General features: G+C 41.7%; 1 protein-coding gene across 7 annotated transcripts in view; it reads left to right on the top strand.

Annotated features, from left to right (window-relative positions):
• Nucleotides 1–17,377, top strand: part of TEX2 (testis expressed 2) — a 48,601-nt gene that overhangs the window by 18,081 nt on the left and 13,143 nt on the right. For 6 of the 7 annotated variants that reach the window (XM_035342054.1, XM_035342052.1, XM_035342051.1 and 3 more), the window contains 5 exons: nt 4,188–5,839; nt 13,153–13,353; nt 14,488–14,824; nt 15,946–16,193; nt 17,172–17,321. In XM_035342054.1, coding sequence (XP_035197945.1) covers nt 4,214–5,839; nt 13,153–13,353; nt 14,488–14,824; nt 15,946–16,193; nt 17,172–17,321 — 2,562 coding nt within the window. In that variant the 5' untranslated portion in view covers nt 4,188–4,213. Of the gene's footprint in view, nt 1–2,229; nt 2,253–4,187; nt 5,840–13,152; nt 13,354–14,487; nt 14,825–15,945; nt 16,194–17,171; nt 17,322–17,377 lie in introns of those variants that run through there. The other variant, XM_035342055.1, reaches the window with a different exon arrangement.

Below are 17,377 nucleotides of genomic sequence, written 5' to 3'. Positions count from 1 at the left end.
GCCCAGTGCTTTAGTCTTCTTTTCAATGTAATCTGCTTTGCAAGCCTTTATCCTGCTTTGCGTGTGTGCATGGGCTCCCTACCCCCCATAGCCATGGTTGCAACCAAAGGAATATGTCCCAGGTTGAAACCTAGCCCTGCCCAGCGGTAACGCAGAATCAGAAAGAGTTCTAAAATTTCCACTACCATAGCCAGAAGTCACATGCTAGCAAAATGAATGCAGGATTTTTTTTTTTGAGTTCTCCCTGCACTGTGGATTGAGCTTTTCTGTGGCTTGCTGGAAAAGCTGTAGCTTCTAAATGCCTTTGGCTGAATGGCTTCTGCTGTACAAATTGTTGATCTCTTTGTTACAGAGCGGAATGGATGTAAACATACATTCTAGATATGTCACACAATAGTAAACGTACAGGTAATTAAGGTAAGCAAGCCATTTGGACAAGTAGTAGCACCATAAATAGCTTTCCTTCCCCATCTTCTGAAAAAGCAACATGATTTTGTAAGCGTAAGATGGATTTCTTCGGTCCTGTAAAACTTCTTAAACAGTAAGTAAGGGAGTGATTTATGTCCCCAGTCTGTGTAGGGAAAGCCAATAGACTTCTGCAGGTGTGCTGCATGTGTTCTTGGTGATAGAGTCGATGGTTGCTGTGGCTCAGGTGAAGGAGGGTGGGTTTTATGTTTGTCTGTTGCAGGTAAAAGGTTTCCCAGTTCTGGAGAAAGCCGAGTGTTGTTAGGCAAAAGCGCAGATTGCTGGAGCGCTTGGCTATTTCTATAAACGCTCTCCCTACCCTGCCACCCCCCAAGATCTTGAAGGTAAAAAATATCTGATGCTTTTTCCTCTTCCTGTCTTTGAAAGGGAGTTGTCAAAGCTGTTTCTGTTGAGCCCTTTCTGTGACATGTGCAAGACCATAAGGTGAACCGGGGGTGGGGGTGCTATGAGACAAATACAGAAACACTCCCTCGTTAGCAGGCATCCCAATTAGTCATTCCTGGTATAGGTAAGAGCAGTGTTGCAAGGCTTTTAAAAGGTGTCGTGGCCTTAGTTGACCAAGCGCTGCCCAACACCTGGTCTCTCCCTGGGTGTTCCTGTTCATCAGCAGGTGAATCACGGCGTGGTGGCGATGCGTTGGCAGCCGAGCAGAAAGTACATCCTCAGCTACTGCACTGCACAGCATCCTGGCTCAGTAGGGAAGGGCTCAACAGAAAATTCTTCCATTCCCAGGTAGTGTGTGTGCGCTCTTGGCTTCCTGTTGCCGGCTGCGGCAGCACTGTGGAAATAATACCAGTGGGTGAGGATCAGGGCCTGTTGTTGTTAGGCCCGTGGTGGGAGTGCAGGTGGTTAATTCACAAGTGGAAGCAGCTGTTAGTGGCACGGTGCTCTCGTTCCCCCCTGCAAAAGCATACGAAGTTCCGGCTTTTGTGGGGAAAGGATTTATTTTCTTATCAGCCTCCTGCCCTTAGAGGTAAAAGTTCACGTTTTGAATTGTTTGAAGCCTGAGAATCTGAGACGTGTTCAGGACTGACTGCTCCATAAGTAAAACTGATAGCTTGCATATTTAGAATCAACAACAAAAACTCAGAAGGCAGCAGGGGAGATGGGCATAGTGTAGCTTTAAAAAGAAGGATCGATGGCAAAATACATTTCTGTAAGTATCTGTGTGACCTGCAAGGTTTGGAGTTGTGCCCCTTCAAACAGGCTGCTGCAACCTTGGGCAAGAGGCAGCACTTTTAAACAGCTTGGGAAGGAAGTGAGGGATAATAAAAAGTGGAAGCAATGAGAGTTGATTTAGAAAGTACCAGCAAGATCAAACAAGGTTAAGAATCACTTATTTGCCCAAATAGAAATGGTCATTACTGCAAACCAGTCTCATCACCTGAAATGCCACTTAGACCAGCTGTTGGGGACATTGGATACTACACTTACCCCTCTCAGTCATGGGCTGAGGATGTCAAAGTGCAAGTGTGGTTGGGTTTAGTTTGCTCCTGCTGCCCTGTTGATGGTGTTGATTTAAGTATGTGCTTTCATAAGACATAATTCATGTTATGGAAACATGTTTAAGGGTAGAGAAATATTGTCTAATCAAGAGTTTCCTTCCTTTCTGCGATAACTAGTTAATCATGATGTAAAACAATCTTGCTTGTTCAGGAAGCAGCAAAATCTTTTTCAGTACATTTGGTCTGTGCAAGTAAACTTCATCTGTTTCAGGTAATTAGCACTGCATTAGCACAGCATGGCAACTGGTGTTTAAACACAAGGTAATTAACTGCACAGTGTAAACATAGTGTGCTAAAGATCAAAGCAAAACAGCGATTTGTAGCTGATTTAAAAGTAACAAATTAGTATTCTTCTGAACGGGGACAAAAAAGAAAGGGTCAGCCATTTTGTGCTGCTGGCAGTACCATATGCAAGTGCAAGCCTTGAGTGTGTGTTGTGTTTTTTTTCTTCCTGTAGTGTTGTAATGGCTGAATCACCTGGAAGACGTATGGATTTTTTTTTGTCCTTTAAAACTTTTGATTTGCCAGTGCTGCAATTTCACCTCTAGCACAAAATGCTAGAGACATGCAAGAGCTGATGGTCCAGCATTAGGCAAATAGAAATAGAGTTGGATATGTATCTAGTCCAGTGTTGTGGTGTGTGTTTGGTGTTGTTTTTTTTTTTTTTTTTTTAAGTCCCCCAAATAAATTTGGTTCATTTGTCTTTAAAAAAGAAGTCTGCTGTCTGACCTATGTGAAATGGAGCCGTGTCTATAGGAAGTGTGGGTTGTGTGTGCTGGCGGATCCCAGGTGTGCTAGTCCAGCCAGGAAATGGAAGACTTAAGTTTCTCACTAACTTCAGAACTCACCGAGTTACACATTTATTGGTCATATGTGTAATATCTAAACTTCTGAATAACTGATGGTTTTACTGTCTGGGTAAGTAACTACTTGACCCATAGAAGTGGCAGGAAGCTGACGATCTGTTGAGTTGTAAGTGGGCTAGAGGAACAGAATTTTGTCTCCTTAGGTGGCGAATGAAAGTGTGACTAGGTTCTGAAAGCTTGTTTTTGTTTGTACCCGCTGCCTCCCTGATGTATGTAGCAGAACCGAATCAAAATCGAAACTAACTTTTTGGAGGGTTTGCAGGACAGAGGGTTTGCCAGCTCCTGTATAGCCTTACTGGAAAGCATGCGAATGCTAGAAGAAGCAAGGAATCAACTAGTCAACAATTTAGGAGCCATAGAAAGGAAAACCATACTGAGTAGGAAGCTGTGGATAGACACTCTCTTCTGATCTAGTGTGGCTGGATGAGCCAGGTAGCAAAGATCTGCTATTATAAAATGTTTAACCCAGCTCATTTTACTGACAGCGTAAGAGGTGTTTACATGAACAACTCTGCTAGTGGCTGTAAAGGGCTGCAACCTTTAGTGGAAAGGATGACAAACAGGTGGCACTCGCTTGTTGGGTAATGCAGTCTTCAATACCTCCGCTGTTTGTGAAGGGCACATCTCTTTACCACCACATAATCATTCTTCTGAACAGCTTTTTAAACATCAGCAAAGGCCTCTTGTTAATTCAGTGTGACAGTTTGATTACAGCATTTTAACAGCTCCTGAAAAGTAATTCAGTTACTAAAGTGGTAAACTTGCTGTCTTGACAATGGAGATAAAGTGCTGCTTCGAAGCCAGAAGGGCTGAGCTAATCTTTTAATTCCTTGTCCATCTTTGTGTATGGTCACCAGTACCTTGACTTGCATATCTGCTTTGCACAAAAATATAGTCTAAGTCCACTTTCAGGGGTCAATAAAATGCTTGAAATACTGCGTAGCTGTAGCTGATGTAAAATGTGGGAATATGAGTTCATCTATTGTAAAAACAGCTGATGTGCGCGGAACTGATCAGAGATCAGCATTTTCAAAAAGTGATGTTCGATCAGTGAGAAGAACATTTCCTCTACTGAGTGTCCTTAAGTTACTAGCAGTTTGGCTGTAAGAATGTACTAAAATGTATCTACAGTCAATTTCTTAATAACAGTTCATAATTTGACTAGACAATTTAAAACCCGCTGAGATGAAAAATGTCCAGAGTATTTTAGTTTTCTAAAAGAGTGACCTGTTGCATGTAACCTGTCTCTTGTGTTTGGCTTAACACTTGAAAATAAGGATGCTTGAGAGGAAAAAAAATCATTTAACATAGTTTTACATTTCCTTTACAGACTCAGACACGTCTCTGGGACCTGCAATGACAAGTCAGAACAGTAGCCATGCAGAGAAAACTGGTGAAATGTCCTCGAAGCAGTCAGCACCAAAAGTGCAGGTCCAACGATCTGTTTCCCGAGAAACCATCACTATTCATTTCTCTGCATTTGGGAAGGAGGAAGAAGAGGAGGAAGAGGAGTTTAAAGAATTTTTTGATGAGGAACTAGATGACCAAAGCATTGTAACAGCACTTGAAGCCAAGGAAGACCTCTGCTTTGAGCATACCGGCCATGATTTTTCTGGTCCAGCTACCTCGCTTAACATGGCCAACTCTGCATCTCTACTGTCCTCATCACCTGCAGTTCTGCCAACAGCAGACAGTGGAAAGCTGCTGGATTCTCCTTCTGCATCTCACGTATTCAGTGCAGTGCCACTAGTCCTGTCTCCCTCATCACATTCATGTCACACGTCTAGCTTATCAGGTGCGTCACCACCTGTGGAACAGAAAGCCAGCTTGTCGTCTTCCCCATCCTCATCTCCTTCCAGATCAATTGTCTGCTCTAGTGCATCATCCACGGTTTCTAGCTCAAAACCTTTTAAGGGTTTAGTCAAGTCCCTTTCAACAGATGTGGAACCAAAAGAACCAACCCCACCGATGAGACATAGACAGTTAATGAAAACCTTAGTGAAATCTCTGTCTACAGACACTTCTAAACAAGAATCGGAAGCTGTGTCTTACAGACCACCGGACTCAAAACTGAACTTGCATCTGTTCAAACAGTTCACTCAACCTCGAGCTACAGGTGGGGATTCTAAAACTGCCCCCTCATCTCCATTAACATCTCCCTCTGACACTCGTTCCTTTTTTAAAGTACCTGAAATGGAGGCTAAAATTGAAGACACTAAAAGACGCCTTTCGGAAGTCATCTGTGAGCCTTTTCAGCTGCTCAGTAAAATAATGGGTGATGAAAGTAGTAGCCACAGGCCCAAAGCCTTATCTTCAAGTGCTTCAGAACTCTCAAACCTTTCCAGTTTGAATGGCCATTTGGAAAGCAATAACAACTACAGCATTAAGGAAGAAGAATGTGATTCTGAAGGGGACTTCTATGGTAGTGACTCTAATCTGAGTAAGAACGAACAGTCAAAAACAGCCGAGGAACACACAAAAGAGACGGAGATCAAAAGTTCTCAGTCTGCAAACACCAAGGACATGAGTTCGAAAACTTCACTCGTACTTGAAAAATGTTCGTTGTCTGCACTAGCAAGCAGAGAGGATGAGGAGTTTTGTGAACTTTATTCTGAAGACTTTTCCTTGATAGAGGATGAAAGCAAAACTGATAAACCTACTGAAACTTTGCTCGATCCTGAGATGACTGAGGAAAACGGTACTATGCTCAGTAGTGAAGATGAAAATCTGGATGTGCAACAGCCTAAAATACCAGTGAAAACTTTATACTTCTTAACACTCTTAGTCTATGCTTATTTTATAATCCCTCTCCCTGGCTACTTAAGTGGACTCTTGTTTGGAATGGCCCTTGGATTTATGACAGCTGTCTGTGTGATTTGGCTGCTTATTCCACGTACTCACAAATATCTCAAATTGCATGGAAGTATGAAAAAGCAGTGCAATACAGGAGCTCTGGACATCAAAGAACCTGAAATACTGAAGGTGAGGTCATGGCATTTAATCATTATGCATTATTTTGCGTTGAAGCAGTAAACCAGATATTCTGAAGGTGCAAGGGAGCTGAATTATCACCATTTGTGATTAGAGTATTATTTCAGGGTCATATGGCTTTGGCAGGCAGATACTAAAATGATTTAGGATCCAAGAATATGTAAGACTTTGTCCTTAAGGATTAGCAGAAAAACAGAATTGCTTCAAAACTAAAAGAGAAAGTTGTTTTGGTGATGGATTTGAAGTGATCCCAGTCAAATACCGAGAGCAAGTAGTGTCAGAGTTCAGTGTCTAAAATAACATTAGTGCTTGAAGCTGTATCTTTAGAGATGTATTCTGTTCCTGGGGTATTTTACTGTCTAGGCAATAATTTGTCTTATGTATTCAGTCTGAGAATATTCAAGAGTGCTGCATTCAAATGAAGCACAGACTGTTGGAGGACATACGGATTCTCCACAAACAGTAGCTGATTAGAATGGGAGGAGGAACGAGTAATGGAAGGGGCATATTTACATGTTAGGATGTCTCTGCTTCTGTGTGATGATATCCTGGACGCTGTACTGTATAATCTGGATTGCAGTTCAGTAAAATCTGTGCTCGAGAGCTGGCTTCTAAATGAAGCTCTTAAAAAATTTCTCCACCCTTCCCTATCTCCTCTTGTCCAGACGCCGTGAGTTGCTGTTGCTTCCGTGTATCTGGCACGTTGCTGTCTGTCTAGTTGTGATCTGTACAACCACTTAGTTATGTGAGGTGCTTTGTGCTTCTTCCTCACTCCTGTCCTGCCTCTCCTGTCTATATCTCCGATGAGTTAAAATAATGTTCTCCTAATGAAAAAAATAGACAGTAAAGCACACACTAGTTTCTAATGTTCAAGAGGAGCATTTCAAAATGATAGTTGCACGGCTTTTGCTTGGTATCGTTTGTTTCTCTGAGTATTTTTGAATGCTTTCTTGTATTTGTGTAAATATTAAATCTATCCTGCTCTTTCTGAAGGTGCATCTCCAGTTGTGTGACAACACAAAGGTTGCATGGACTGAAATTCATACGATATTGGCTATATGCTGTAGAATCTACAGTTTGTTGTGTGTTAATAATAAATCTCATGTATCTTTAGGTAACTGAAAAGTTGGAATGGGATATAAAAGCCAATTGTTGCTGGGTACAGGCAGTATTTGCATGCCTAGCCTGGATGATCCCTTGGTGTTCTTTAATTTTCTTCACTGTAATGAGTTGTAGTCTTTAATTTGTTGTGAATGCAGACCGAACACTCCTCTCTGCCCGTTTGATGTAGCCTCTGCTTACACGTACCAATCTTAACAAACTTTCAGTTCAGTCCTTTTTAATTGGGTGCTGAGACCCTCCACATAAATTTGCCCTGATAACGTGAGAGCTGGTAAAGATTGTGTCAATGACTGTTGGCTGCTGCTAAGCCAGCTCTTGGAGGTGTTAGCAGGAACCTTTAAACTGTGTTTTAATGCTTTTATCCAGGAGATATGTTTGAAGGGGATGGCCACAGGCAAGGAATGCACCGTGCAGGAGTCTGTATGAATGTAGACTACTGTTCTGTGTGACCTGATGAGTATTTCTTGTGCTTGTGAACACAGAGTAATTGTCTTTAATATGTAAAGACCTATAAAAGGGCTTTTTAATCATTCAGGAGTTTAAAAAACAGTGCAGCGCCCATATTGCAATGGAACAATATAATATGATTTAGGAGATGGCAAGTTATTCCTCCTTCGTACAAATATTTTCAATTTTTCTCTGTCAAAATGAGCAATGGGTGGTTTAGATCCTCTGCAAAACGGGAGAAAGATTTAATATGTAACAAAACTCACACAGATATGGGAAAATCAAACTCGATACTCTTGTGTGAAGATGCTTTCTTCAGAAGTTGTTGGTCTTGTATTCTGGCCTGAGCTGCTTTCATGCCATTATGATAAAAGCTGTAAGCAAGATCCCTTTGCAGGGCTCTAAAAGTTGGGATTCTGCCAAGCTGCTGTCAAGCTATTTTTGCACAGGTATGTACGCATGCTCTCCCATGTAAATATTGTCTGAGAAGTTTGCGTTTTCCTTGAATTTCAAGATCAAACAGAAAATTCCCCTCAGCGATTGCCAAAATACCTGAACACGAGTGCTTTCTCCCTGAAAATTGTTCCTTTGCAATATGAAAGAATAAAACACTGCGGTGGTTAGCATGTGCTCCAGTTGATTGGAGTCAAAGTTGCTTCTTTTGTATGCTTTTTACGTTTATTTCATTCTAATGACTTTGATATTGGGGGAGAACAAGACCAGAAAACGCACGCGTTTCAGTGCTTATTTTCTTGCCCTTTTATTCCCTGGCATTCAGTTCTCTCGCTTCCTTTTCCTTTTTTTTTCTGCCTTTGTCCACAGTTTGCTTTTTATTTCATTTTATAATGCATTAGGCTCTTCTGACTTCCTTATTGGCGTTTTCAAATGCGTGTTCCCTTGTGTTGTGCTGGCTGATACAAAAGGTTTTAAGTAACAGCTGAAATGGAAACGATAAATTTACCTTTTCCATTAGAAAGAACTTTGAGGAGAAGACCGCGTTGGCAGTGCCTGCATTTAGCACCCCAGCTGTGCAGAAGGAGAAGGCTTTTTCCCAGCATACTGTTCCTGAATATCCCTTGAGGGATTTCATGTTTGAGAGTGGCCTCTGGCAGACAAATGTATTTTTCAGTTAAGGCGGTGGAAACTTCTGCCCGTTTTATACCTTTTATTCCACGTCAGCAGAAGCTCAAATCATGCGTTGTGTTCTGCCCTGTTTATCAAGCAAAATACTATTGCACCGTTGTAAAATAGTGGTAATAAGAGAGACTCACATAATTAGTGTGATTTCATTGGTCTGAAAAACATCCGAATTTCTGTGCTGGAGCATTTGGTGGTGATGTTTAATGATAATGACTGATAACCAATCTGTTAATATCACTAAGAAGCTCTGGGGGCAGTTATATCCAGAGTTGGGCTTGTATTGTGAAGTTGGCTGGTACTTCTATTTATGTATTTGGATGTATCCTAGCAATAAGGGGTTTTAGGTATGTATTCCTCCCTGGCAGACCTGGTCCGTGCCCCCAGAGCCCTGTGTAAGGCTGCCTTTTACAATTCTCCCCGCTCAGCTGAAGGTACAGCGTGCCCGAGGTCTTCGAAAAAAAAAAACTGAAAAAGGCTGATACAGGGCCTGACTCTGCCCTTCTTACTCGCATGGATTATTCTGTTGGACTGCAATCTGAACAAGAATTTGCAGCCCAGAGGTATGAAAGCAGAAAAGTGAAATGTCAGAGGCCTTTTAGAGGCGTTTTATGGGGGTGCTGGCATTGCAGAGCTGCCTGCATTCCTTGGAGGGCTGCAGTAGTTGGTGGCGCAGCTCTGACAGATGACTTGGTGCCATTTGAATGCCAGAATTTCAGTCTCCGCCATCTAACAAAGAGGCCAGATCCTGTAAGTGCGTCTATGTTTTTTACTGATATCCGTGACCTTTGCTATAAAAGCCCTGCCTCCCAATATTTTAACCAGCTGCTTGTTTCAGGTTAGCTACCAAACTGAGCGGGAGGCACTTTCGCCTAGTTTCAGCTGTGAATTCGCAGCAACCGCTGACCTTTACAACTGGAGATCACAGGATCAGTGTAAAGGGCAAGCAGCTGCGGACTAGCATATGACTGTGGTCATTGTCCTCCCTGAATTACTAAATTTCTTATTTTTAACAACTTCGCTAGGATGAAAAAAACATCATACAGTCTCTCCTCTCCTACACAAGGAAATCCATTGTTGCTTCAGTAGTTTGGGAAAATTTGCCCGCTGCTGGTACGTTACGGTAACATAACTTCTCTGTTTAGAGGCATTGCAAAATGGCTTACTTGGGTTGTGAAGCTTTCATTTCATTTTGTTTTTGCAAAGAGAGGGGTGGGTGCATTTCTGTTAAATTATTCTTAAAATATGGGGACTTGGAATGTGGAAGCTTCTTGGATAACCTTAGCATTTTTTTTTTTATTATTCTAAGCGAAACAATTTACTGTACAAAAAGGAAGCACGCTGAAAATGAAATAGTGTCATCCCCCCTTAACACTGTTAGATGGATGGGACAAATATTGCTGTGTCTGGCCCCTATTTTCAGATTCATTAATAGTGAACATCACTTGTTGAGTTATTAGCATCCCCCTCAAGCCATGCCGTGTTTCCCTGTGTTACAAAACAACTTGGAAGTTGGGTGGAAAAAGGAAAGAGCCCATCCTTTGAAATTAGGAAACTCTGTGTTTAGGGAGGGTTTGTAATAACGTGGTATCTCTTTTCATGCTGACTGTTGACCAGGTACTGTCTGGAAGAAGAGAACCCCTAGATTTAACTTTCTGCATCTTTTTTTTTAAGGTCCATGCCTCAAATACATGAAGCAGCTAATCTCCTCTTCGTATAGAAATCGCCCCGCAGGTTGCTGTTTAAGGCAGGAACTGCGGTCACCTTGCGTTGGTTCTAGGTTTTGAACTCTCAGTGCCTTAGGCAGCTGGAAATTGTCCTTGAGTCTTGAAGTGGTTCTTCAGAACTAACAGCCAGGGCCGTGCTGTGAGGAGCAGCACTTGGTTGGTTAGGTTCAGCGAGGAGGGGAGGCAGCAGTGGGGAGAACTGTGTGTTTGGCAGATGATAGAGCTGCTCCGTTTGTTTGAAGTGGAAGGCGTGGGCGCATAGCAGGGATCAGAAAAGCAGGTGGGAATTTCCAGGGCTCCCAAATGCCAAAACAGAAGGGAGAATTTACACACTAAGGAGGCAGAGAATCCGCAAGAGTGCTGTTTAATTATGGAGTGTCAGGAAATCTTCTGGCAGAAAGGCTGGTACTGGCACTGTAACAGCAGGAAGCTGGATAGGATGGGTGCTGGCGTAGTGGATGACGTGCTGGATCAATTCAGTCCCCTTTCCTACAGGACATTCACTGAACCTGGTTAAGTCACTTACTGTAGGCTGTGCCTTGCTCCTTTTTAATGCAGATGGGACTTGAGGCATCTTGGTAGATGTTGGATGGAGAAAATCAAATGTGACTGTAAAGGTCCTGGAGAAGAGCTGTATAGCTACTGGGAAAGCGTAGCGAGTGCATCTGATGAGTGTGCAAAGGTGTTCATCTTGTCTCAAATCCCAGCTTTTCATCTTTGAAGCTTTGGATTTTGATGGGTTTTCACTTCTTGGTATGATGCTGTGGTAGTTGAGAACGATGTGTAAATCGTGTGTCATCTTTGTGCTACACGTCCTCTGCTCAGCTCCAGTGCTGGTGTCGGAGAGCTCAGCTGGTTCTGTCTCGTGCAGGGTGTTAAAGAAACTTTGGGGTATTTTCCCCTTCCTTTTTGGGTACCATACACACAGGGAGGTTTCCAACCCTCCTACTGAAAATAACATTATAGCTTATTACAGTTACAAAAATGGCTTGTGTGGCTAAGCATCATAAAAAGAGTCCCTTTCCGTGCATACCTACCTCTCCGTGCCTTTTGCATCCTTTTCAGCGGAACCTCATTGCAGGAGGGGGTGTCAAACTTGTAAGGCAGCAAACTTCCCTCTGTGCATTTGCCTGGCTGCAGGCCTCCAGACTTTGTTGTCTGAGCTAGAAATAGCTGAGAGATCTGATCTGGGGGGCAGGTGGGAGGCTCTCCAGAGGTCTGCCAGCCATATGGATGCTTCAGTTCTGCACAGAGCGGATGGCTCATAGTGGCTCTAGGCAAGTCACTTGATGTCCTTGTGCTTCACTAAGTCCAGCTGGAGTTCCTGGCTGAAAGTTAATTGCTGTCTGCTCAAAGATGTCTTGACTAATAATTTCTAGGAAGGAAATAGGATATGCTCAAACAAACAGCAGCCCTGCTGTGCAGAACCTTGATGGTTTATAGAAAACCCTTCCTAATGTGTTGTGTTTCCTATATGGTAGCTGTATATAACCCCGTGTAAGCAAACAATTGGACACAAAGCTTCTTCAGAGAGCAAGTATTGATACTGCTGTTAAAAAAGAGACAGCTTGGAGTTGTGCAGAGATGAATGACTTAATCTTTCCTGAACATTAAAAAACTGTTAATTGATCTAGGAGTTTTTTTTGGATTTACAGTGAAAGTAGAACCAGATGGTGGAGCAAGCAAAACATAGATGCCACTGGTACTACGGCATCTAAGACAGGGCATGCTGTCTGCTTTGAGGAATTGTATGGCACTGGAGCAAATGAGCATTACAATAAATTTTGCTTTTCAGTGTGTGGGTGGAAACTTACTGAAAAACTTAAAACGCGGCAGTAATACCTGGGATGTTTTGCATGTAGTTAGAACTTTGCTGTTGTTCTGAAGCGTGCTGGATTGCCTGTTCAGTTCCTCGCTCTGCCACCTGCCAGCAGCACCAAGGTGTTGGTGAAGATGCCATTTCACTTCGTGCCCTAGAGCACCTCTGTTGAAGTCTGTCTCTTTCACTGTCTGATGATGTTAATGAATACTGAGTCTGCAGAATTAAGGTTTGGATGTGCAGGTAGAAGTCATTATCAAAGTATGGTGTTTGGCGGGTTAAGAGAAGGAAGATTTGTCTTCTCTGAATGAGTATTGCCTGTGTTCTGCCCCAGTTATCTTGTGCTTCCTGTAACCAGATGTTAGGGGTAACATCCCGTCTGTGGTTAGAACCCACACCTACAGCCTGGTTACAGCAGGGTTTGTGCATTGCTTTCTGCATTGTTTTCTCTTACTGCACAGAAATAAATAGAATTTAATCCACGTGTATGACTTGTGTGTTGTAACAGCGCAGTTACACAACACGTTAAACAATGTTGAACAGCAACGGTGTGTTTAAACAAACTCCATTGTAGTCCGTGATTGTTGGCGGTGGAAAAGTCAGCGCTGTCTATAAGCAGGCTGTTTGCTCTGCCTCGATTGTTGGCAATTAAAATGTCCGTGCCTTGTGTAAGCAGACAGCACAAAGCACTCTGCAGCATGTCCCTGCCCGCTGGCTTGTGGCTTTTCCCAGCAAGCCTGCGTCTGCAGCTCTCACAGCATTTCAGGAAGATGAAGAGAGAGCACTGTGCTGCTCACACAGAGTGACTAGCCCAGAAAACCAGACTGTGTGCTCGGGGTGCAGTCCTCAGCTCCTGCTCTGTCAGTTTGGTGCTGTTTCATTTACTGTATTTACTTCTCTGTAGTATGTATTTGTGTAGTAAGTGATGTGAGTTTGGCAAAAGCTTGGATAATTACTTACAACTTTTGAACTTTTGTGTACATGCTGTACTTTTTTTTTTTTTTTTTTTTCCAGCAGCTTAAAAGCCTGTTAATGAGTGTTTTCTTCTCTAGGGATGGATGAATGAAATTTATAATTATGATCCAGAAACATACCATGCTACGTTGACTCACTCAGTCTATGTGAGACTTGAAGGAAGCACCTTAAGACTTTCAAAACCCAATAAAAATATTTCTAGAAGGGCTGTGTACAATGAGCCAAAGCCTGAAGTCACGTATATCAGCCAGAAAATTTATGAACTTACAGAGAGCAAGGTGAGTGTGCCTTACTTACCTGATATTAACAGAGGATACTTCCAAACTTTTTAAAAAATTCCTCTGGTTTCTTGTGCTGTCATTGTGTAAACAAAACTGTTTTGTGACAATCTTGCAAAAGATTGTGCTGGGGAGGAAGACTGAGCAGGATTTAGACAAAATCACCTGTTTACACAGCAAAGGAAAAGATTTTCCTCTGTCAGTTCAAAAAAATGTTAGAGAATTGTTCCCCATATGTTAGATTACTGCACGACTGTTTTGAAGCTTACACCAAAATGCATAATCTTTGGTTGTTGTCTTTATCTCAAGGCAGTTCAGACAACACCTGCATTTCTCTTGAAGAGGGAACATAGGTTGTATATGAATGTAAAAGAGCTGAGTGAGAGGTGGCTGGAACAGACATGCCTTGCTGTTGGTACCTGCAGTCTAGCGAAGAAAATCAGGATTTTTTTGCAGTTGGAAGCTTGCATCAAGAGTAGTGCTGGGACAGTTTTCCTACATGTTATTTGCCTTCCTCGAATCTGTGAGCAGGTTCCATGTCAAGTCAATTCCATGGACATTATATTAGTAATAGATCAGTACCTCGCCATTAAAATAATGCATTTTTTTATGGCATGCTACTTGAGTTAGAGGGCCTTAGCAGTACAGATGTAGGAAGAAACTGTGGGAATTAGAAGGAGAGAATGACCAAGAAAACACCAAGGAAAAACTTCCCTCATTCCCTGCTGCCCTCCCAGCTGGTTGCAAAAGTGCCAAGTGCCTTGAATGTATTCTCCAAGGTTGTTTTCCACAGTTCTTGTTACTTAGTGGTCACAGAAATACGGTTCTTGTTTTTTTTTCTTCACATTTTCTGTGTAACTGTGAAAATAACATCTTTTAAATGAAAAATAAGTTTCTAATCCACAAGACTGGAAGTCTGAAGTTGCTTGAGTGGTCCTTGTTTTTAATTCTAACACCATGGCTCCCCAGAGACCTGGTGAATTGGACAACAAGCATATATAAGTTCAGAGTCAATTAAACCGAGCAGATCTAGTGTAGGGTTGTTGTCATTCCCATGTTATACGTGTGACTATAGAAACATCAGAAGATACAACTGAAAAATAAGCAAATTTAACTCTCTCATTTGCCCTTCAGATTTCCCTGGTTCCCAAGAGTCTGGCACGAAAACGGATTTGGAATAAAAAGTACCCTATTTGCATCGAACTTGCTAGACAGGATGACTTCATGGCTAAAGCCCAGTCTGATAAAGAGAATGCAGAGGAAAAGTTATCTGCTGAGAAAGTGGACTTGAACAATGAGGAATCCAAGAAACCTCAGGATGGAGCGAAGTACACTAGCCAAAAGGATCAAGTGCTTTATCTCTTTGGAAGGACTGGTAGGGAGAAGGAGGAATGGTTCAGAAGGTTCCTTCTAGCATCCAAGCTGAAGTCTGAAGCAAAGAAACCATCCAGCTTATGTGGGAGCAAGCCAGGTATTCATAACTTTTTTTCCTAGTAAAATTGTCTATTGAAAGAAACAAACCAAAGTTGTTTTCACAGTGGTAACTTAATCTACTGTGGAGCTACAGTGATCTTAACAGACAAGTATTGCCAAAGACACTATCATGCTCCTCATCTTGGCCTTTGATTATTCTCTTGCCTGTATGCCCTCAACTGTGCTTACTGTTTTTAGACTATTTTATGCGAGTGCATGATTTTTCAATGACTGTAACAACTCCTGTAACTTTTGAAAGGATTCATTGTTCAGTCTTTTTTCTTCTCTGGTGCTGGAACCAACGTCAACATTTGCAGTACTAGTATTAGACTGTCCTCTTATTACCCCTTCTTCCTCCATCCTTCCTTCTACTCCAGTCTCCCATAAAGAATAAAATACTTTCTCCTGGATTAATGTCACAGCAAAACACATTTTTGTGTTTAAATACAAAGACCTGTCCTAATATGTATCTGAACCAACAAACATATCAGATATTCCATCATATTGATGAAATATTTGAAATACTAATTTTAAGCCATCCTCTGCTATGATTTAAAATCTGAATGACTCATGCTTTTCTTTCTTTATCTTTTCTCTGAGAAGCTTTTTAAAGGTTAACATAATTATTTCTGGCCCATAGCTTCTTGAAATGCAAATGCAAAATTAATGGATAATTAGAATTGCAATAGTTACATGCTTTTGACAGTCTTTTTAATTGTAACAGTCTATAATTAAACCTAAGTTAGTTATAGGTGTGTTTTAATCACCTGACTTTTATTTTAGGCATTCCCTAGCAGAGCTGTTGGGAATTCTGCCATACGTTGTACGTGTGTGTGTCCATATTTAAACGTGGTATTGATCAGCTGATTTTCCAGTCATACATCCTCCTGAGTGCTGAGTCTTGCCAAGTATTGACTAACTTGGGTTTAAGACCAGCTAAATACAGAGCTGTGGAATTTACTTTTACCCTTCAAAATGAGAAAGCACTACTTGGGTCTTTTTTCAGAATAAATTATATGTGCAAGCTAATTTTGTTCCTTTAAGTGTTTGATCATGCACTCTACTATTTGACTGCCAGATTATTTTTCTGTTTAACGAGTATTATTCTTTTTGTTTTAGGGATCTTGCCAACACACAGTAGAACTGATAGCCAGTCTGGAGTTCTCACGCACAGTCGTAGCAGCAGCAAAGGCAGCGCGGAAGAAATTGCATCCCAGCCTAAGCACAAGGATCTGGCTGGCAATGTGAGGCAGAAAATGCTTCTGGACTACAATATTTACATGGCAAAGTGTGTTCCACAAGAAAAGAAAAGCCCATCAGGTAGTCCAGTCCTCAGTGCAGACAGTAGCCCTACAGTTGTGAAAAAGGTAATACTTCCCCCCCCCCAAGAAAAAAACACCCCTCAGTTCCCAGTAATAGTAAAACTTATTTTTTCTGTGTATATACTAAAGTAGATTGAAGTAAAAACATATTTTTGAGGTCCTGGCTTGCTGAAATAATCTAAGTAGAATTTGTAGTACTTGATAGTAAAAATGATCTGTTTTCTGCTCCTTGTTGGGAGCTAAAGGCCTTCTAAGATTCCCAAGAACATCTGAGCACCCAATTGGAATAGTATTATTGTATGACACAAGTGTAAGTTGGGTCCTGTTTGTGGCAGTTTTTCAGTGTAGGAAAACAAAGTCCAGTCTTATTTTCTTAAATCCAGTTCTGAGAAATCACAAATAGAAGATAAAACAAACACAGTACAGGCAAACACATTCTTCCTTCCAATGTTTGCGTATCGGATTCAGGAAACCACGTTGTTCCTCTGATGCATAAAAGGTTATTATGTATACGCCCCAGATAATTTCAGCTGCTTTTGCTTTTCTGTCTGTAGTCAGAGATGCAACATCTGAACATGTACTATATTCAGGTGGTTCTCCAGTAAACCAAGGCATAATTCTCTTGGTCTGTAAACAAAACCTTTTGCGCATCTTTGCTTTCCTCAATAGTGTAGCTGTTCTGAAGTTTGTTGGGAAGGGAGAGTGTCTCTGCTACAGATGCATTTGTAGTCTGTCCACTCTGAGCTTATCTGCTCTTTCTGCCAGAGGTTAATGTGTACAGCTTTCTCATTTCATTGCCAGAGGTGTATCCATAGCTATGTAGTTTCATTCACTCTGTTGTGTGTCAGGATGATGACAAGCACGCTCACATCAGGCCCGCTGACATGTGAAGCTGCTGTTTGTGCTGGCCATTTTTAGTATTCTTAGCTGACGTAGGCTATAACACAACTTCCTGGTGCAAATGAGGCCTTTTCTGAACTTAGAATAGTTTCCACATCTGAATGACCAGCTCTGTGTTTACAGCTACCAGATGCACATGTGGAAGATGAGGAAGAAGAACAGGAGGCCTGGGTGAATGCTTTGCTTGGAAGAATATTTTGGGATTTTTTAGGAGAAAAATATTGGTCTGATCTGGTGTCAAAGAAGATCCAAATGAAACTTAGCAAAATAAAGGTAACTAATTTGGAGACTTGCACTTCACATTCTTAATGGAAGAAAACAAGCACTTA

This window comes from Oxyura jamaicensis, chromosome 18 (genome assembly GCF_011077185.1).
Source record: "Oxyura jamaicensis isolate SHBP4307 breed ruddy duck chromosome 18, BPBGC_Ojam_1.0, whole genome shotgun sequence".
Classification (NCBI taxonomy): domain Eukaryota; kingdom Metazoa; phylum Chordata; class Aves; order Anseriformes; family Anatidae; genus Oxyura; species Oxyura jamaicensis.
The sequence above is the reverse complement of the archived record's forward strand: the minus strand, read 5'-3'. Positions and strand labels throughout refer to the sequence as shown.